Source organism: Amphibalanus amphitrite, unplaced genomic scaffold (assembly GCF_019059575.1).
Source record: "Amphibalanus amphitrite isolate SeventyFive unplaced genomic scaffold, NRLGWU_Aamphi_draft 000570F_arrow, whole genome shotgun sequence".
NCBI classification, from domain to species: Eukaryota; Metazoa; Arthropoda; class Thecostraca; order Balanomorpha; family Balanidae; genus Amphibalanus; species Amphibalanus amphitrite.
The window spans coordinates 135,348-157,910 of NW_024882064.1; the positions used below are offsets into that span (position 1 = coordinate 135,348).

At 45.7% G+C, this 22,563-nt stretch overlaps 1 protein-coding gene and 1 long non-coding RNA gene across 2 annotated transcripts; both read right to left on the reverse strand.

Moving 5' to 3' along the window:
* Positions 1–18,658: 18,658 nt before the first annotated feature.
* Positions 18,659–19,821, reverse strand: LOC122394048 (P2X purinoceptor 7-like). Its single transcript, XM_043390609.1, has 3 exons — positions 19,725–19,821; positions 19,202–19,353; positions 18,659–18,847 (listed from the first exon to the last, which is right to left on the reverse strand). Exons 1-3 carry the CDS (start codon positions 19,794–19,796, stop codon positions 18,721–18,723), a joined length of 351 nt encoding a protein of 116 aa, XP_043246544.1. The 5' UTR covers positions 19,797–19,821; the 3' UTR covers positions 18,659–18,720.
* Positions 19,822–20,237: 416 nt separating this feature from the next.
* LOC122394049 lies at positions 20,238–21,557 on the reverse strand. The gene is made up of 3 exons (XR_006258789.1): positions 21,452–21,557; positions 21,189–21,251; positions 20,238–20,793 (listed from the first exon to the last, which is right to left on the reverse strand). It is a non-coding gene; the product is annotated as an uncharacterized LOC122394049 (long non-coding RNA).
* Positions 21,558–22,563: the final 1,006 nt, after the last annotated feature.

The window sequence follows — 22,563 nt, forward strand, 5'->3', positions numbered from 1 at the left end:
AAGGAGAGGCGCTGTAGGTAAGGTTGTAGGCAGGGGTGCGGAGCCGGAGCTGGAGCCGGAGCCGTGGAACGACATAGCCCGGAGCTGGAGCCGGAGCCGGAGCCGTCAAAAAAGGGGGAGACTCCGGCTTTTTTTACGAGGAAAAGTATTATTGACCTAGTTCGGTTTGACAGTACAAGGCAGTAAAACATGTGCATGGCGTGTCAGAAGTGGAAATAGCCGTTAGTTATCCAGCCTGGTCATAACTAACGGCTACTTATCCAGCCTAGTCAATAGATGGCAGTACCGCAATATGGGCGACGGATCGTGCAATTGACGTCAAATTCTCGGTACCTGCTAAGAATTGAATGGCGGATCTTTTCATGCAAGAATCAAGTAAATCGGTCCACAACTTTTCTGACAACAGGGGTATAAAGTCAATGGGTACTCGAAATGGGCTTGTTATGCAAATACAGAGGCAACGTGCATCAATCCAATAGTCATTTTTCTTCCACCCGTATTTAATCAATCGTACTGGGGATATACGGAGTAGGAGCCGGAGCCGGAGCCGACAGAGCCGGACCATTTTACTCGGAGCCGGAGCCGATTTTTTTTTTCTCCGGAGCCGGAGCCGTCTGAAATTTCCACGGCTCCGCATCCCTGGTTGTTGTAGGTAAGGTCGACCGCTGGTTTGACACGCTAAACAGCGGCTGTTTACCCGCTGCGCCACAGGCCGATGAGCTGGAGCGCAGCGGGTACGGCGTGTCGGACGCGGCCAAGGAGGCGCAGGACGCAGCGCTGCGCGAGATGTGTTCGCTGATGCAGCAGGCGCACAACGCGTCACGCCAGCAGCCGCTCGGCCGCCATGCACTGCTGCCGTTCCTGCGCGCCATACTGCGCAGCTCAGCGTCCCTAGGCGGGCTGCGCGCCGACCTGCAGAGCTCACATCCAGACCTCAAGTATGTACATCCTGACCCAGCACCTCTGCCAGGACTGTCTTGAGAACACCTTATCCCGGCTGCGCGCCCTTTGTAGTGCGAACCAAGGGGCCATCTTTGGCCTAGACGTGCGGATGTTCGCACGTCCGCGTTGGTGCGAACACCAACGCGGACGCCGTGGAGATGCGGCAGCGGGTGCCGGTCCTGCTGGTCGTGCCTTTCACGCTGGCGGCAGTCAGCGGTGGCCTGGCGGTGAAGGTCGACCCGGACACCACCATGCTGAGCGTGGAGCAGCCGCCGCCTCAGGAGTCCTACCTCTCCGAGGCCGTGCTGAATGGCCCAGAGCTGGTGAGCAGTGTATCTATATGCGATTTTTATTAGCAATAATTTTTCTTGTTGGCAACGCCGTTCATCATGGTTGGCATTTCCGTGATATATTTTTCGTTCGGGCGTGTGGAGAAAATGCATTTCTCCACACGCCCTTTCGAACATTGCTTCTCTAGCCGTAGCGGCGTGCATATAGGACGTGCCGGTTTCGACCGAAGTGAAGGAGATGGAGCCGCGTACTCTGTTTGTGCACTGCACTGCGCACCGGCTGAACCTGGTCGTGCAGGAGACGCTAGAGTACTACGACTCGCTGGAGTACTACGACGTCTACGACTCGCTCTACTAGGCGGCCAAGCACATCACCCTTCTATAACCTTGACGTCACCTAAAGGGAGTCGCCAAAGCGTCAAGTGGCGCTGGAAGACGCAGGCGCTCAATCGACGCTCCGTCTGCTCTGTCCCATTGGGTGGACCTGTCGCGAGGCGTCTGACGTCGTCGACAACTACCATGCGCTAGTGGACGGCCCGCAGGCCATGGCGGATGACCGCACCGCCCCCCCCCCCCCCCCCGCCAACGGCTTCGCCCACCCGATGCTGCAGTTCAGGTTTTTCTTCGGCATTTGCCTGGTGCAGCATGTGGTGAAGGTCGCAACACCTGTGACGCGCGCGGTGCAGTGCCAGACCCAGCAGTCCGTGTGTGGCAACCTGGGTCTCATGGATGGCCTGAAGACAGATATCGCAGGTCAGCGAGACCGCTTTGACGAGTTTCGGGCCACCACTGTGCGTCTCGCGAAGGAGCTCGGCGTGGACGAGCCGACGAGCACCCGCCAGCGTCGACCTCCCCGCCGTCTGGACGACGGCGCGCCTCCCGTTCACCCGGGCACGCCCCGAGACGCATACCGTCCGTCTGCTAAGAGACTTTGGACAGACTGGTGGCGAACAGGTGGCCGGAGGAGAGGAGCGGGCTGGAACTCCTGACGATGGGTTGTCGAGTCAGCTGCTACCGATTCCTTTTAACAGCGTGCGAGGTCCGACGTTATTAAGACGGAAGCTGGGTACCAAGTACGTACAATGAGCGATGAAACAACGCATTACCATATACGAGGGAAAGATCACGGACCACTAACCAGTATAATCTGACTGCAAACCAAAAGGAGCAACAAGACAACCGGGTGGCTCTGCGGCACAGCCATCATCGTGCCGTCAGCGCAGGGCCTCGCTCTCCGTCGACGAGAGGGAGAGGACACCGGCAACCTGCGCCGGCTCCTTCACACCATGGCTCTGGAGAGTTCCCGGCTGGCACGGTGGCTCGACCGGCAGCGGCAGCGGCGACAGAGCTTCCTGTCGCCAAAGATCCAGCGGCAGCTATCTCACACTGTTGTACGGCAGCTCGCTGCGCAAGTGGCTGTGGCAGGAGTGTTCTCTATGATCGTGGACGAGACCACCGATGCATCTCGAAAAGGACAGCAGTCTGTGTGCGTCCGATACGTGACCGACAACCTCACTGCAGAAGAGCTGTTTCTGGGGCTGTATAGCGCGAATGCCACGACGGGCGATGCACTCGCTAACCTCATCCAGGACACTACAGCGTCTGCAGTTCCCGATCAGCGGCCTTCGTGGCCAGTGCTACGACGGAGCAAGCAACATGACTGGCTAGCTTTAAGTCATGTTATAGTTCACAAGTGGATGAAACATAACTTTTGTCGTCAATTATATCAAAATCAATAATTCATCAACAGCCTGACCTTGTTTAGATATGCATGACATAATTTTATTACAGTTAGATACAAGCAAAAATGTAGAATATTTGGTTTGTCGCTGAAAGAAAATGCACGAAATGGATACAGACGGTGTGTTATGAATATCGCCGGCATGCCGGAGGTGATCGGCGAGTACCGAGTACTACCAGCGAAATGGAGGTTCTATATTTTCAGCGCATTTATTTCATGCTCCGATCCAAATGTTGCACGGCTCTGAATGGCTCCAGCTTAGTCAGGCTTGCCCAATCTTGTTTTAGCGTCACACGTTGCTTGCAACGATTATCTTGATTATTGTAGGTAATAGGTATTTTACTCAATCCAAGGCCCTAAATACAAGGTTGCACGGACTTATTTCTACTAAACCTACCAGAATATAGTTTCACGTTTGATTATTTAAATAATTATTCAATCAAAAATTTCTGTATTATTATCTCGTAATCATTAATAATCAATTTTATAACTCAACTTTCAAATTGCTTGCCTTTTACTAGCAAAATAACTTTTCTAGTATTGGGTCAACATAGTGGTGTAGCAGTAGGAACCACATCTGGCAAAACCCCAATACCTACATACAGCAGAAAAACAGCCACCAGGTGTCGCTACAGTCGCAACACAGATGTCGCGCGCGTCGCCAATCGCCAAACTACCGATTTCCATAAGGCTGCATATGTACAGATATGTAACGGAAAGTCGCCCTTAAGGATTACGCTTACATCCTTTGCTTATCAGGTCGATGGTTGGAAATTGGGAGGGTCTCGGCTATTTTCGACCACGGATATGCCTTTATCACATGATGAGGAACATGCTTATAAGCGTTTTATGTGTCATAACAGCACAAAAGTATTTTTAATCATTTTTCAAAAATAGCCGTTCTGCCGTATCGTTCAGTGCAAGGTGCCGTCGGTCATCCCCGACGTGACGTCACGCCGGGGATTTCCAGATTTTCCTACTAGACTTCGACGCCCCCTGACTCAATCTCCCCTGGAAAAGAACAATATGTCTGCTACTGTTCCCTTACGGGATGCATCAACGGGTGCCATATCCCTGTCCCGAGTGTTGGCGAGATGAAAACGCCTACATCAACCGCCACCTACACACGTCCATCAAGATGATGGCCGTGGCTACCAGCGACGGCCGCTAGCTGTGCATCGCGGCGAACGCCGGCGGTCGTCAGCACGACTCCCGGGTACTGACAACCTCTGGAGTCCCACTGAGGTGAGATACTAGGCGATAAGAGAGGAAGCGTTTGTACCGTAAACCGGGGTGAGTTGATATGGATTTTGAGGTTTTTCTAGATTTCTTTAAAAGTCACATTTATTTTCAGAATTCTTTTTGTGCCAGTTTCATGGCACATGCCTTGGGCAGGCAATCAGCAAAAATGAATAAAAAATGTATATATTAAGCCCCTTTTTTAAAACGCCAAAGTTCATATCAACTCACCCCCTGGGGGGTGGTGAGCTGATATGGTTTTGGATTTTTCAAAATTTCTGGGCTAAAGAAGCTCAGAGGTGAGTTGATAAAATGCCAGTGTTTAAAAAAAGGATGTGAGAACACATCCTAAAAGAAACCATCAGAAAAATGGTAGTAGTTTGGCAGCAGACCTCACATGAAAACGCAATCATGTCCAACACAGCGCTATCAAAATGGCTTGATTTTAGCAGCATCATTTTTTCGTTTTATGATACTTAGTTTTACTTAGAACATTCTGAACTTGGCTAGTCACGTGTCCTCAAGCCAACGGTATCAAAACTGGCAAAATATTTTGGAATTATGAGCTTTTGTTGACTGGTAGTTAACAAAATATTAATGAAGTGAAGTGAAGCGAATCTAATTCGGACTGTATTCTATAAGGTGAAATAAGCGACATAAAAGAGAATCCGGCATCAAAAGCCAAAATTAACCCTCGCACTTATAGGCGGGCGAACGGACCACCTCGGCTTTTCGCACTAAGTCGCGCAAAAAGCGGCCGATCACGACGAAACTTTCAGTACCTCTCGAGTTTATCAATTTTACACATGTTCTAAAGATTTCATGACCCTGACTCAAATGGTTTTTGACTTGTGACCTGATTCTCGAGAGTAGACCATGCTTGGCCGGAATCGCGATTTGGCGTAGTCGGCTCACATTATCCGCGCATTTCCAGCAGGGTTGTGCTTGACTCATGAGTCGAGTCAGAAATTTGACTCAACTCTGACTCAAATGAGTCAGATTTGAGTCGAGTCAGATGAAATGTTGAGCTGTTGAGTTGAGTCAGAGTTGAGTCGGACAAAAATATTAAGGTGTTGAGTTGAGTCAGAGTTGAGTCAGTAAAATTACTTTTGACATTGAGCTGAGTCAAGCATTTAGGAACATGAGTCAGCTGACTCAACTCTCTAGAAACAATTGATAATATAAGCTTTTCACCCCCCCCCCCCGCTTAACAACTTAGCCCTTGCCCTGCTGCCTGATTTTTTTTTTCACCCCCCCCCCGCTCAACAACTTTTTTATCTGAGTCAATTTTGAGTCAACTCACTTGACTCAACAAAAAATTTGAATCAAGTTTGAGTCGACTCATATTTTCATTGAGCCGCTTGAGTCATGAGTCGAGTCAAGGGGAAAAATCAGCTCCTTGTTTGAGTCAGAGTTGAGTCAGAGCTTTCTGAAGTTAAATGATGAGTCGAGTCGGCAAATTTTTTTGAGTCGAGCACAACCCTGATTTCCAGTCTTTTTGTGATTGTAACGTCCAAACATGTAAATGATGTTGGTCCCACGCAGTATTGTGGGTGTCAACTGTCAAGGTCACCTGAAGGTCAGGTCAGGTCATTGACCTTTGGTGACCTCGGTTCACTTTTTGGAGTTTTACATGTTTCTAGGTTTTTTTCGGGCCGATTTCGAATTTAACATGCATTTGATCATTTATGAAGTAGTTTTAGTGCCTTCGTAACATGTTACGACACCGTCAGTGGTAGCTGACACTTGACACTCCCTATGGATAGCCGGCAGGACACCTACTGGTTGACCTGACCTGATCTGACCTGGCCTAAATGTACGAAGACATCTGTGATCAAAACTAACATGATATTCGTGATCAGCAACAGCCAAAAAATAATAAACTCGCTTTACGAACTTCAAATAACCCCCTATTTTCCCGACTTCTGGGTAATTGACCTGGCCTGGAAGGTTAACCAATGACCTAGGACCTTAAAGTTGGTTATCATCGGCTTCCTCGCGTCTCGGGCAACACGCTCATTTTTTTTCTGCGAAGCTCTAGCTCCACCAGGGGCCAAACGACGATGGGATTCCAACGGACCCCACTGCCCCCCCCCCCCCCCCCCATACGTTAAACGCTGGCAAAACACGAATACGGGCGAGGGCTAAACACCAGTCAATTTCTTTACAAATTGTTTGTTCCATTTCATTTTGTCACTCATTCTCGGTTGGCAACTGCCAAGCAGGAAAACTAATCAGTTTCACCAGATCATAATTCCCGCGCTGTTAGCCATACAGAAATGACAGTTCTGTCATTTTCGAAACTACGAATAATTATAACAGTTTTTTAATCTGTATGTAATATAGGTGTTCTATAGTGTTCCTTCGTAGCTTGTAGGGAGCCATCTTGAGACTTGACAGGGAGTTGTACTGTGCCTTTTGCATGTTAGGTATGTCCACAGAAAAAAAAAACTTGGGGTTACTGATGTAAGTTGTCGGACCTTCGTCCCCGTCTTGAGTTGAGATGTTAGTTTCACAACGTTTCGGCCAGTTACTCTCCGGTCGTCGTCACTCGTCAGGTGTTCTTTGAACCCTCAGAAGGACCTGGATGTTGGTGGCGTTGCGCCGTACGCGTCAAACAGTTCGAAAGCTCCTGTAGTCAGCGGGAATCGAACTCGGGTTTCCCCGGTGATGGTCCACGGTTGTAACCACTCCACTATCGAGGCGGGTTTGATTACGGCCGGAGAAGTTACTGGGTGAAACGTTGTGAAACTAACATCTCAACTCAAGACAGGGACGAAAGTCCGACAACTAACATCAGTGATACTAACAGGCCTCGTCTCAAGCATTCAGAAAAAAAAACTAAAGCTTTTGGGGGTTGATGGAATGATGTGGGGAAAGAAAAGGAGAAGAGTTGGTCTAATTGACTTTGTCTTACCTGCAGACCCATATTTCATGCTAATTTGCATGCCTACCAGCCTGGTATCAGCTTTTATCATGCATATCAACTCACCACCTGATGGCATATCAACTCACCACCTGTCACTTTTCTTAAAATTATAAAAAAGCGTTGTTATAGGTGAAACCCAAAACTACCTGGGATCAACAGTAAATTGATGGTAGTTTCTTTCCCAGTGCATGTTGTTTCATGAATATCCACCGTCTTTGCTGTAGGGTGGGGACTTTTCCTTAGTTTCAAAATCAGAAGAAAAAAAGGACTTTGAAAAAAGCAATGTGTTAAGAAGGCACTGCACCACATGCATGCCTTTCTCAGCTATATGCATCACTTATTGGTTGCTTCACTTCACAGAAAAATAAAAATGAAAATTGGTTTACAAATGGATGAGCAGCACAAATTTTAACATTTTTCGAGCAATTTATATCAACTCACCACCCCATATCAACTCACCCCGGTTTACGGTACTCATATGAAGGGATGCCGCGTAATTGGCATCCATCGTGCGCATCTCATGAGACTCATCGCCTTCCCTGCAACCCGCGCGGTAATCCAAGCCATGCAGGGCCAGTTTTATGAAAAAAACTGGGCTGCTAAATGCCCCTGGTAATATCTGGTAATATTCCCATTTATGTGGCATTGAGGAAGCAAACGCGCTTTTGTGCGTCATTTCATATTGCCGCAGGGTGCAGACGGATGCCAGACGGATGCTAGGTAGACCTGCAAGTCTCCGCCGACGTGGAGAACGCCTTCATCAACTGGGACCGGAGGACGCTCCTGAACGTCATGGCTGTGGCGGGCGCAGACGGAGGCTTCCTCTCCGCCAGCACGACCCGAGGGTGCAGGCGAACTCTGGGCCGTTTGAAGGGTGAGATCAGGTGAGATAACGTATTAAAACTGCGTATGGTTATTACATGCCCAAATAGTTTGTAAATGTATAGAACAAAAATATTGCAATTATATTGATAGAGTAAATAGAAGTATGCGTAACCAAAAGGCAATGCGCAGTGCACATGTACTAATACTCTGCGAGAGCCCAACTGTCTGGTGGAAATCATCTTTCTAACTGGTCCGCACCAGTGAAAAAAAAATCGCCTGTTCAGGACTGAGGTTTAGATAGGAATACGGCGCATGGGACGTCAGCGCCAGTCTTCGTGAACGAGAACGCGCCAGCGAATCCCTAAAAATATCGATGGATGGTCCCGATTAGAGGTGTCAATCGGAACCGAAAATTTTGGAATTCCGAAAATTTCCGAATTCCGATTCGGAAATCGGACGGACAAGTGACAAGCACATCGGACATCTTCGGAAAACTAGTTGAAATTTACAAATTTCTTAAATAAGTTAAAGTTCAAACTTATTTCCATTATCAATATGCAAATTGCAAAACATGTCATCATAATTGGCAGGAGATAGGTGTTCCATAATCCATACATCATCCATAATCATAGTGCAAGATGTACATAAACGTGATTGCATGTAGCGGGTAGCTCTGAGTCAAATAAGGTACATACCTACCTATACTTTTCCAACTTTTAACTCTAAATTTGAAAGTGTATTTACAAATAGCAATAGCCAATAGGTGACATTGTTGTCAGCAAACCCATCATTAGATAACACAGTTATGAATATGATGTACAATCATTGACGTGTGGGAAGCAATAGACATCAAAGCAGTTTAGAAGGGAATCCAAAAATAGACTTGCCTCACTTGAAAGTTAACAGAAAAGAGACTGAAGAAAATTGCAAATATCAAGGTGTGCTAAGTAGCACAAGTCTTACCTAGAACCTCCTATCATAAAGTCATCCTCCTCTACCCCTTCCCCCCCAAAAAAATATCGAATAAATATCGCAATATCGAATAAAATGCTGCATAATGTGCAGATATCCTATCAATAAACTTATTACAAAAAGATGATGAAAATGCGGCGAAAGCGTCATAAATGTCACTTAAGAAAAGATAGCACAGCGATGAGAATCAGAGGAGACAAAAAATGACGTATAAAACAATAAGTTCAGCCATTTTGCATTAGAATTGAATAATTTTCGAAAAACTATATTATTTTGCAATACAAAATAAATTTAAATTGAACAACTAATAGTTAATGCACTTCAATAGGACAAATTAAATGATAATGACGTCAAATTATTGATTTACTTTCATATCATCGACTCAAAGCTGGATACCATGTTCCATGCTACCGAGAATGGTAGCATGAAATGTGTTTCCATTCTACCAAGAAGAAGGATTACAATTTTTTGCTTGTGAATTTCAGTGGATTTGTGTTAAATCATAGCAAGTAATTTTATTTTTTGTGATCGCTTATTCTTTTGGATTTAGAGATGTGTGGCTCAGTGAAGAGCACGTTTCTTCCAGGTGTACGTACACTACCTATCTCACATGTTTCTTCTCACATGAATTATTTCAATTTTGCTTTTGCAAGAAGCTCAAACTTTACATCTCAGCCAGTGTGATATAAGATGAAGATATGCATCATTATTGTAAGTGACTAGCTTCTTGCATTATTGCTGTATTAATTTATCATCAGGTGGCTTAGTGTCAAAGGGGTGTGGCAAGAAGTCAATACCTATTTGAGAATGCAAGTTGGAGGGATAAGGCAATGTTTTGCATTATTCCTGCTTACTCAGCTTCAGTTGTAGGCCGTAGCACATTTTGAAGCAGAATAGGCTTGTCTCAATATGCTGTTTGTGTTGTATATTAGAATAGGCCTTTTGCCCAAATGCCCATTCCCTACTGCATACAATATTGCTTCAGCATTTTTAGTTTGCAATATTTTGCACTCAAAACCAGATGGCGGATATCTGTTATTCTAGTGATCATGTGGTACATACATTACAAACATCCTATAGCTAATATAGATCAATTCCACCATCCTCTCTTTCCATATCCAGCTTTCGGACAGTTTTCGGACAAATCCATGCTTTGGACATTTTTCGGACAAAAGTGAGCTAGGATTTTGGACATTGGACGGACATCGGACAAGAAATTTCTGAAATTGACACCTCTAGTCCCGATGCAAGCTATTTGCTTTCAGGGAGAAGCCAAGGCTATAGATTAGAAGGCGAGCTGGACTGGTCTAACATACATCCGACGAAGAAACCGCACAGGTATCGCAATGTACGTACGCAGTGCGACCGTCCGTCGTCGAAGAAATGGAACCAGCCGAACAAATGCTGAATTTAAGCAAGGTGCTCTCGGGCTAAATACATTCCGTTCTGCTCTGCAACAATGCTCTGCCCTCAATGTCTTACGGCTTGCTCCTACACAGCCTCATGGCAACTCGGGAAGGTGAACACTGGAGAGTGGAGACATTGGAAACTCGATATCAAGTAGGAGATTCAGGAATTGCGCTGGTACTGAATGCCAAGGACGTTGTGATGGTGGAGTTCAGTGAAACATCACCGAACTTGAGACCCACACCAAGGCCATCTATAGAAGGTACAGTCACTCTCCCGCCGACCAATCAGAGACAGATCCTGAGTGACGTCACCCCTGATGCTCGAAAGGGGTACTCCATTCCTTTACAACGTAAAAAAGACTAACTTCATTTGAAGATTGTTGGTGACACTCTACTTATTTTGCTCAACCATTGATGTCATTGGAAAGTCAAACTAATTTTCTAGCGATAAAAAAGAGCAGCAATATGAAGCGATTGTGGCGCGCCGCGCCATTATTGTCCTGAGGCCCCCATATGATATCATCAAAAGTGGAGTGACATGGGCCTGACCCACACATGTACAACAATCAAACATTTGCTCTGCCCAGCCCTTAATTCCTATGTTAAAACAAAGCAAGCCAACATCCGTCAAAACACGATTGAACTTTTTTTTTGAATTTTGCATCCCGGTTGAATTTTGCATCTAAGGCATGCCGGGGAGGGGAAACGATTGAACTGAACTGAACCGATGGCTTCTCGTCGACACATCGATCTATTTGTCTATAACGCCGCAGATCGGCTGACTTCAGTGAAAAAAGGTGGAGGCATGGACCATGGTCAAAGGAAATTCCAATTTACTCAATATACCCTGGAAAATTCATCCATCGTCTGAGACAGGAGTCGGCAACCTTTATTAGGTTCGGGGCGGATGAGATTTGTAAGCAGCCGGTGAGCCGGAGCTTAGCATGGTTACTATTTAATATAAGCCAAGGCTCTAGCACAGACATGACCTGGGAAATACCGACAGCGTTATATAGTCTGAACAGCCTGCATCATTTGTCCTGTGTTATACGATGGACCTTATCTTATCAAAACAGACGGCAAAAAATGCGCCAGGTTGAAAAACCAAGTTTTTTTTGTCCATTTTATCATCTGAGGCCAGTTTCACCAACATTTCAAGAAATAGACGGTTGCGATTATTTTTTGACGAAACGATAGTCTATAAATCCTATTAACAGGTGAAAAAGGCAATTGCTGACCAAATAATATAGCACTTGAAAGCTAAGCTGTTACATTTTTTAAGTCAGCGATTGCTTTCTGAACGAACCGCGGGCCGTTGGTGGCCGACTTAAAGGAAATAGTTCACTTTCACGAAATTATTTTTTTTGCAATGGATTTATGATTTTTTATGTTCAAAATGATCAGCAAAGAAAATAAAACCTATTTATAACAAAAGATTATTTTCTATATTTTGATATAAGAAGAACTTTTCAGTTTCTGTAAGGCACAGGCGATCCAGTATGAAAAGAGCATGGGTTCCGAAAATTCTTCAGAAACTAGAGAAATTATCTCGGCCACCGGCATTTGGGCGATCTGCTGCTGCTGAATGTCCTTATTGATCAGTACGAGAATTTCTCTAGAGTTCTCGTAGATAATTTCTCTAGTTTCTGAAGAATTTTCGGTACCCATGCTCTTTTCATACTGGATTGGAATATATGCAAGGCACACATCCTCAACGCAAGACACCTTTTTCGGGACGAGAAATAGAATATCTTTGCCTAGGGTGATCGTTGGGCTGTAAAAGCTCCTGATTTATGCTCGTCTCAGCCCAGGCTACGGAACTGCTATTCCAGTTCAAAACCCATGTTAAAAAGTGAACTATTTCCTTTAAGTGCCGACCATTGGTCTACTAGGACTAAGAGACGCGAATTTCTTCAAATGGTTGCCGAGACGGGACATTGCTCGCCACAAACAGGCCATTTGAAGGAAATTGTTCACTTTTAACATGGCGTTCTGAACTGGAATAGCAGTCTCGTAGCTTGAGATCAGACTAGCACAAATCAGGAGCTTTTACGGCCCGGCGATCACCCTAGTAGACGAAGCTATTCCATTTCTCGTTCCGCGAAGAGTGCCTTGTAGAGGGATGCGTGCCTTGCTCAGTAATGCAGCCACGCCATCGTCAGCCAATCACCATGCTGCTTACAGCCATCGCAGCATGCGTAGATTTGAACTACGCTATATCATTGGTCAACGCGTATAAACATTCCGCGTCAAACATTTTTCTATATCGAGTATGATTCTATATTTAAGTATAGAAAATAATCCTTTATATAAAAAGGTTTATTTTACTTTCTGATTATTTTGAGCATGCAAAGGCTAATTCATTGCAAAAAAACTAATTTCAGGAAAGTGAACTATTCTTTTTAAAGTGACCATCCCACCTTAACACTAGTTTTGAGCTGATCGCCAACTTGGGGCCCCGGCTTGCCGTTACTGGTTGGGCGCTCATAACATCGTGAATTGCTTTAATTTAGAGATATTCAATTTCAAACTTTCAGATTCTAAGGGGCTAATGCATTTGAATGCCCCCTTATAATTTGTGACGTCAGCGCAAACCTAACGACTTTGAAATTTATACTAAAACCATCGGTAAAACGTAGTATATACTGCTTAGTGCGCAATATCTGCCGCACTTATAGGATGCCAAATTATGGGTGACGATCAAGGCCGTATCGCCGTATCAGAGAGGAAGATTCAACCTAGAATTTCCAATGGACCGGTCGCTAAGCATTAGCGTGACGTCACTGGTGGAGACTGCGATGTGCAGCACGGCTCCAACATGCGTGCGGGTGGCCGTGCCGTTTTGAAGGACTAAACGAGTGAGACATCTACTACTGTGAATGACTCCTTCTGGAATCCGATCCTCTGTCATTCCCGAACCCATTTCTGTTCCAGGGTTTTCGATTTGGGGTACTTGTTGAGTCAGAGACTTTCTTTCGAGAGTAACGTTGGTCGTGGTTTGCGTGTAGCTGTTTCACTAGCGTTGCTATACATGAACCCCCACCTGTCCGGTTATGGTAATGTGACACAATATTCCATCAGTTTTCCTTGTTTTCTAAAACTATCCAAATGTGTACGCGTACCCAAGGTACCGATCACGAGCATCCTAGATTCCAGAACAGCACACAGGATCCAACGTAAAAACATCTGATACCCAAACCGAGCCCAAACCAGGGCACTTAGTCCGGTACTCTAGTTTTTCCAAGTATATACTAGAATGATACTATATCTACTAGAAAAACTAGAACTGAGGCCAGATTTACCAACTAAAAAATAGCCGCCTGATTTTTTTTTTTTGCCTAAAGACCGCTTCACATATACAGTGAACCGGTAAAGCCTTATCCGCTTACGTGCCCATCGCGTTTACGTCCCGTATGTATAGAGATCTTAACCCACGCATGACGGGTATTTTCCATGAAGTGAGTGACGGGGGGGGGTCTCCAGAGCCCTTCTCCTATCTCCGAAACTAGTTGGTCGATCGTCAAAATTCAAACGGCGTCTGAAAGCCTTGGAAAGACTGTCGAGCGAAACCTATTTTGATTGGTCTCGAGGTCACCGATGACGTCACAGGTCAGGTGATAAACTCTGAGATCAGTATAAGTGCTCCAAGTCGCGGGATCGGTTTTTGGTAAACAACTTCACCATAGTGGATACAGAGCCAAGGTAATGGCACCATCGAGTTTTGCATGCTCAAGCGCGTCGAATAGTATACGCTTTGTTTTTGTTGAGGTTAATTTAAGGTGCTCACCTCAGGTCATGATCAGGGCCGAGCCACTGAGTCCACGAAGCTAGCCCAAGGAGGTCATATCGCTTATTCGATTCGGTAGGTCCTCACAAGTCCTTTGGTGGCTTCCCGACTCCCTAGCTCAATTTGATCGTGACTTTTTGGTGAAAACTTCTCGTGACCTTAGTGACGTCATAAATGAAGTCGCTTAAGATCAAGAATGCAAAAGTAAATGCTGGGGCTCGCAAATATTTTATAATATCACGAATTAATGCGCTTGAGACAGCTTTAGACGGCTCCCGGCGCCAAAATGACAGTTTTCATATTTCCCCATTGATTAATAATCGTGAGGTTGCGTGACCGACCTGACTTCAGGTGACTCTTAAGAAAAAATACGAGATAACTACATACAAGTTGTGAGGCCTCCAGTAGATAGTACTATGTAGATCATATAAGCTTCATTACCCAGTGAAAGGTCCCCTGGCACGAAGGGTGTTGCGACGTCGCGACATTTTGGGACCAGAGGTTCACTTTTGACGTCATTGGTCAACGGCCCGACCTTAACCTTCGCACTTGTAAGAGGGTGTCGAACAGACGCCCCAGTCCCCACTCTCAGTTTTTCGCAAAAACTCGCGCGAAAAGCGGCTGTTCGCGACGAAACTTTCAGTACCCTCAAGTTAATCAATATTACGCCTACCCTTAAAATTTGTATGACCTGACCCAAAAGACCTTTGACTTGTGACCTATTTTCCGAGACCATGTTTGGCCGGAATCGCGATTTAGCGTATTTCGGCTCACATTATGAGCGCGTTTGTTGTCTTTTTTGTGACTTTAAGCGATCAAACGTGAAAGGATGTTGATCCCATGGATTCTAGTGGGTGTCAAGGTCACGTGAAGGTCAGTCAGGTCACTGGCCTTTGATGACCTAAGTTCACTGCTTCGAGTTCTACATGTTTCTAGGGTAGATTGTGGAGTTGATTTCGCATTCAGAAACCGTTTGAACATTTACGAAGTAGTTTTGGTTCCCTTGTAACATGTGACCTGACCTGACCTGACCCGACCTGGACTAAATGCACGAAAACATCATCTGTGATAAAAGTTAACTTGAAATTCCTGATCAGCACCCCAGCAAAACCTTATAACAGCCTCACTTTAAGAAGCTCCAACAGGTCCCGATCTTCCCGACTTGTGAGTATATGTTACAGGTATACAAGCATTGCCATGTGCGGGGCACATAAGCTAAAAATTAACAAGGGTACGGTGACACTGAAGGCCACATGACATTCATGAACGCGCGCACACTGACACAGGACTGAGTCCCGATGCGCCACCGGCGGCACACTTCGACGCATTGATATGAGCAAGACACGTAACCTGCAAACTAACAATGACACGGTGACACTTATTGACGGCCACATAATGTTCATGAACGCGCGCACACTGAAACACGACACTTTAGTACCGACGAGTCGGGCGGCAGAGCGCTGTCGGCAGTGACAGCCCCCGCAGGCAGACTCGGGCCTAGAGTCGGCCTCGGCGCACAACGGCATCCTGCCAGGGCACGCTTCCCTCTGCCGACACGAAGTATCGCGCAAACCGCTCGCGAAGGTCCGCTGCACCCCTTGCTGGGTTGTTGGCCCCCATCCGACCGATGTCGGCTAGACCACCGCCTGCGAGCTCCCGGCGCCAGGCGCCCTGCATCACCCGCCCACCATCGTCCGCGTCGACGTCGCCCTGGGAGATGTACCATCTTTCGAGACACCAGCGCGGCGACGTAAGAAATTGTGCAGTACACAAGTGGCCTTCACTATAGCGTCCACAGTTTCAATCTTTGCCATTATTGGCTGCCTGAGTGAGCGCCATCTCGTCACTAATATGCCGAAAGCGTTCTCGACAACTCGCCTCGCCCTACTCAACCGGTAGTTATAAATGAGCCGCTGGTGGTAGTCATCTTCTCCTATACCCCCCAGCCTCGATCCTGGGTACGGACGCATAATCCTCTGTCTCAACTGGAACGCCTCGTCCCCAATGAAAACATACTCGAGCTTTCCGGGATCGGCACTGGGCAGCTGCAGGGTGTCATGCTGCAGGTGTTGCCGTGTTGGCCGAACGCAAGAAGTTGCCGAACGTGGAGTTGGCGAAAATGGTGGCGTCATTTTCGCGTCCGTACGCCCCAACGTCCACGTACGTAAACGCGTAGTCCGCATGAGCGACAGCCATCAGTACACTGCTGAATGTAGCCTTATAGTTGAAAAAGGCTGAACCAGACAGACGGGGACACTGGATCCGGACTTGTTTTCCATGGATAGCGCCTGCTATACAACCAGATCAACATTTTTGCGTTGCAAACCATGGTGTGGATTTCGTTGCTAAGCTTATGTATTAAAGGTAGACTGTCACCTTTTTTTCACTTACCGGTTTTCGTAAGAGGTGCCCGCCCTCACCACAGATGTTCAGTCCATTTTCCGTTATCCTCACCCTGTAACGCGCAATCGCCTCCCAAAGTTCCATTTGATGCCATCTTTTTCGCCGGTGAAAATGCTCATCACTAGGTTAATATCGATAGCATGTATGACACTTTTCATTACATTTTTGCATCATAGAGTTTCATTGTTATTTTTCTTGAATGTTGTGACAAATTTCGTAATACCAATATTAATTTCAACAGTAAAGACGTACATTTAGCAAATTAATGTTGAAGGTTTCCTAGTATACTAGCATGAAGTTGGGCCTATCTCTTAGCATTGTGAAGGATTTCAGGGAAAGAAAAAACTTTGTCGATTTTAATTAAGAGCATTTTATATAATTTTAAGGAAAAACTCGTCAAAAGGGTCTTATTTATCTTTTCTTATTCAAACATATTCAATTCAAAGGCGATAAATTGTTAATGAGCAAATTTGTGGTAGAAGACAATGCTTTTTTACTTGAAGGGAAGTGGTAAAGGGAAGACCTGAGGTCCGATCTCTTCAACACTAGTGAAGGGAACAGACCCTATGACAAAGGTAAGTGGTAAAGGGTTTTTGGTTTGCTACCATGTTCTGCATGTTTCCACCTCTGTTTCAAACACGACGCGATAAAATTGAAGACTTTCGGGCACGTGTCAAATGTATTGCTAATTCATAGGGGATGCTGAAAGTGGTTCCATCCTCATTTCTACGCTTTGTGTGCGCTAATATTTAATGGTTTTCATCGTGGTAAGTTGATATACAACGGTGCCGGAATCTATCAAGTAACAAGTAACGGGTGTGCACTTAGTTTTTGGAAAAAGATCGATTATCTTTTTTTGAACTTGAACTTATAAATACAAATGCTGGCATGGTGAATAATCATGCAATTGAGGATGAGCATGCCAAAATTCAAACTTATACAAATGACTTGGGGAAACTACCCATGCTGGAAACTGCCAGTCTGCAAGGTATGGCAATTTCGACAAGATCTGGTCGGTGCGGGCTTGTTCAGCTGTTGCGGCGTGGTGCGGATTTCGCTTGGTGTGCGGATTTAGTGGATCACAGTGCTGATCCACTAAATCTTCGTTAAAATCTCCTACAGGTTAGGATCCGCTCCGCACGGCTCCTAACCTGTACTTGCGCACCGCTGTACGCACCGCACCGAGTACTGACCCGAGATCGTTCCGCACGGCTCCTAACCTGACTTGCGCACCGCACCGAGCACTGACCCGAGATCGCTCCGCACGGCTCCTAACCTGAACTTGCGCACCGCTGTACGCACCGCACCGAGTACTGACCCGAGATAGCTCCGCACGGCTCCTAACCTGTACTTGCGCACCGCTGTACGCACCGCACCGAGTACTGACCCGAGATCGTTCCGCACGGCTCCTAACCTGTACTTGCGCACCGCTGTACGCACCGCACCGAGTACTGACCCGAGATCGTTCCGCACGGCTCCTAACCTGTACTTGCGCACCGCTGTACGCACCGCACCGAGTACTGACCCGAGATCGTTCCGCACGGCTCCTAACCTGTACTAGCGCACCGCTGTACGCACCGCACCAAGTACTGACCCGAGATCGCTCCGCACGGCTCCTAACCTGTACTTGCGCACCGCTGTACGCACCGCACCGAATACTGACCCGAGATCGCTCCGCACGGCTCCTAACCTGTACTTGCGCACCGCTGTACGCACCGCACCGAGTACTGACCCGAGATCGCTCCGCACGGCTCCTAACCTGTACTTGCGCACCGCTGTACGCACCGCACCGAGTACTGACCCGAGATCGTCCTCACGGCTCCTAACCTGTACTTGCGCACCGCTGAGGGGGAGTGGAGACGAATGGTCGCGGTAGCATATACGGGGAGAAACGTTTTGATTTTGGAAGTGTGCGAGTGCGTGTGGTGACGTTTTATGTTCGATGAATGCGCCACGGCGATGTGATATAACGGGTCAGGTGTTTTGCTTGAATACATCATTATTCTCTGCAGAAAATCAAATTACATGTATTATTTACGGTCCCCGTAAGTCCATGGGTAACACATCACTAACATATACGATGATAATAGCATCTTCGCAGTAAGAACAAAACACAAACATACGAACAAGGGGCGGTTAAAGCGGTGCTGCTGCGCACCGGGTGTTGGCCGCCGTGGGTGTCCTTAGAGTCCCTGGAGGACGTCGCGGAAGCCGACGTACTGGCCCGTGGGGCTTGGGAAGGCGTCCCGGATGGCCCACAGCACGCAGGACGGCATGCGTTGCCGGTTGACACGGCCGAGTGAACCCCACCTGTAATGGAAGCATATTATAATGATTGACTCTTTAATGTTTGTTTTAACGAATTGCACTTTTAACACGTTTTCAATAATTCTACTTTAACAGAAGAGAACAAAAATAACTTTTTCAAGCGAAAAAACTTATGACGGAGTGCATATACCTTCTTACTATACAATCTCGCACAACGATGTCATAAAGACAAAATTGCCACAAAATCAGCTCTTTGAAGGGCGTGTCAAACCACTTGACAAGGCCTCCACCGACCAGTCACGAGCCCATGTAATTTAAGGAGTGTGTATATGTGGCTCGAGTCTCATTACTTAGCTTGCGAATTAAGCTTTGGCCAGCTATGTTGCCATTACTTACCACCACAGGATAAAGTTGCGGTACGCGTGCCAGCGCATGGCCCGGTTGAGCGCCTCCGCTTGGTCCAGGTTCAGGTTGGTGGCGGCGCGCTCGCCGTGGTACAGCATGCCGACGGCTACCACAGTGGCCGTCTGCGTCAGCAGTTTGCATTCCTGCGGAAGTAGGTCTCTCTTAGACAAGCACTGTTCGTTAGATTTATTTTCATTGATAAACTACCTTAGTGTCAAATGTCTATAAATGGTGATATTTAGTCATATGTATATGACGTAAATCTTTATTATTTGCGCTCTCCGTTGAAGGCTGATATTACTACTCTATGCCTAAATGTAGTCAGACTTGATTACCAAACTGAATGTACACACAGGATAAGGTCTCTCTTAGACAGGCACTGTTCGTTAGATTTATGTTCATTGATACACTACCTTAGTCGCTAGAGTAGCTGACATGCATATTTGCACCACACGAAAACTGAACTGTCCGCCTGCTCGCTATTCGAAAAAAAAATATTCTAGTAGGTACTTACAGGGTCCACCCGCAGGCAAGTGCCACCATGGCCCGAGAGATCACAACAGATACGATCTGCCGCCTCCGGCATCTCTCTTACATCTGTTGAAAACAGACGGAAGAAAGTACCATATTAGCATGTTTTTACCTATCCCCTAGAAGTTTGTGTTATTGAAACTGAACTAATCTTCAGAATCACATTTTGGGTTAATTTTAGCAACTAGTAAGCTAGAACGGGGAAAGGTGTCCAGACTATGACAGTTATGAAGAGGACATGCGATTCTCTATAAGTGGAGATATGATTGATTATCAATAACTTCAAAGATGAATGATGCTGGAGTTTCCTGTCTTCTATTTCGTCTTTAACTACAAAGATAAAAAACTCATCCTGGTTTCAAATACCTTTGTCGATGACTTTCAATAAAGCACTTTGATAAGTGTACACAAAGAGTGCGTGTGTGCATACTCACCCCCCACAGACACACCAGTCCGGTGATTCGGGTGGATCGGGGACGGATGGACCGTGTGGACGGAGGAGCCGACGGGTGGAGGCGGCACCCCAAGAAGCGCCACTGGAGGGGAGGGTGCGTGCGCGCCATCTCCAGTATGGTGGCACGCATCTCCTCGACAGACATGCTATCCACCGTTGCCTGACAGAAATGGATTAGGTAGGCAATGAATGGTAATTGGTAGTTTCGTCGCATGACGGCCGAAATTCCAAAAAGTCGTATAGCTGTACAGTCATGTTAAATACAGCTACACAACTTCCAAGGAATCTGAAAGCCTTCATTTGAAATGGACACTGTCATGTGCAAGGCACATGGATAATGGCTCAGGAGCAAAAGGGCATAAGTTCCAGTGGAATAGGTACTGTAAATAATTATACTTATCTTAAATGCATATCCAGTAGACGACTGCAACACACAAAAAACAACCCGCATACAAATTGCAGTAGGCAAGTTGCCTGTAACAGTCAAGAATCTTAAATGTTCAGCATAAAGATAAAATTAACATTGCGTTTGAAATAGCTACATTCAACCAGCTGGGCATCTGCATCCCGAAGGGCCTGTTCAGCGTCCTCCACACTCCTGGAAACAAAATTAAATCAATGAATGGCATTTTTTGCAGTTAATAAGTAGGTACTGTTAAGAACAAAAATGAAATAGTCAGAGCAAAATGGAAATAGAACATAAAGCACGATCATGAAGAAAGCATCACAATCACGAACAAATGTTTAGTACGTAACAACTTGAACTTTTCTTTCAAGGCCAAAAGCCTCACCTTTGAAGGAAAAAAGATAAGACCTGTAGGCTGTAAAACTCAAATTTGGAAAGAAATATGCAAATTTATAAATAACTATCAACAAAAGAATGGACCAGCACCATAAAGAATGTCATTGACAAACAAGAATGTGGGAAAACGTAATGCATTGTCACGTCTGTGGTATGAAATAAAAGGTGGAAATGAAGAAAATGTGACCAACCTGCGGAAAGTGGGACGGTTGTACAGGTTGGCTACAGCCCTTGACTGGGAACTTCTGGCTCCTCTGTAGAAAATAAATTATTTCGCGTTAAAAATAATTCACCAAGCTACAATTAGCAGGTAACATTTAAAAAATAAGTAGTCGGTTGATCTGAGCAGAGTGAAAGCAGTTATCAGCTCAGAAGGAAAAGTGATGCATGCTTTTCTACATAGAAAGACAGAATAATTACACATAATGCATAACATATGAAATAAAGATTTTACCTTGGGGCAGCTCGTGCGGCTGGTGGGAACTCCAGTCTTCTCTGGGCCCCTCTGGACCGACTCACACCTCTTCCTCTTCCTCTGGTTGTCCCTCTGGTCGCAGGCATTTTTCCAAGCTAAAATAGTAAACAAATATATGAACCCTACAAGGTAAGAATATGAGGTAGGAATACAGGGTAGGAATTGTACTCATTCAGTTTGTTCATATTTTCACTTATTTCACTTGTTCAATTTCAAATAGTTCATTTCACATCTAGAAATAGCATTCAATCCCATAAAAAGAACCAGTCCCACAATGAGTTATCTATGCAATTTTAATTGCTATATCAGTAGGTGGAACTATGGTCATGAGTACCCAAATATAGGAACGTTCCCATTTTTGGGAGCGGAGTTCCCAAATATGGGAACGGGCGTTCCCATTTATGAGAACGGTAGGTAATTTTTCGGCCGTTCGCCCACAAAAACTCATTAGTGCATCACGTCTCAAAAAAGTGCACGCTCATTTAAGTATCTACTAAGTCTCTATAACATTATCTTTAATCTGACCGTGGAACAAGGAAATTGACCGTCGAATGATATTTTTTATGATTTTTTGAAATGACGGAATGGTGAAAACATGGGCTATACTACATTTAACATGCAATTTTAAGGAAAATGAAGCGTTTTTACATTTTGAGGTCAAGTATAATAATTTTCGCCTGGTTATGAAGTTTCACACTAGCGACACCAGATGCTGACATATTCAAGCGAACACGCGGACAGTCCCGAGGTAATATTGTTGACTTTTGGTGTCGGGGCGGACGACCGCGTGGAACGTGAGTGAATTCACGGAACTACTGTTGTAAACTCAGTTTAAGTGGTTGAAAATTATTCAGCTGTATTTCATGAACCCTGAAAGACATATTTTATTTGGATGCTAGCTGTTAAGCGTTGTTTTTAAGGAGCGTCATGAGTGTGGTTTTTGTCTTCGGTTTTTCTAAGCATGATCGTTTTGGGGGAATTTCTTTTATATAGGTCGCTCTGTGTGGCTTATTTATAATTTTTATGCTGATTTCGATCATTTCTCGTGCCCATCCTACCAGGCTTTTTGCCACTTACACTCATTAAGAAAG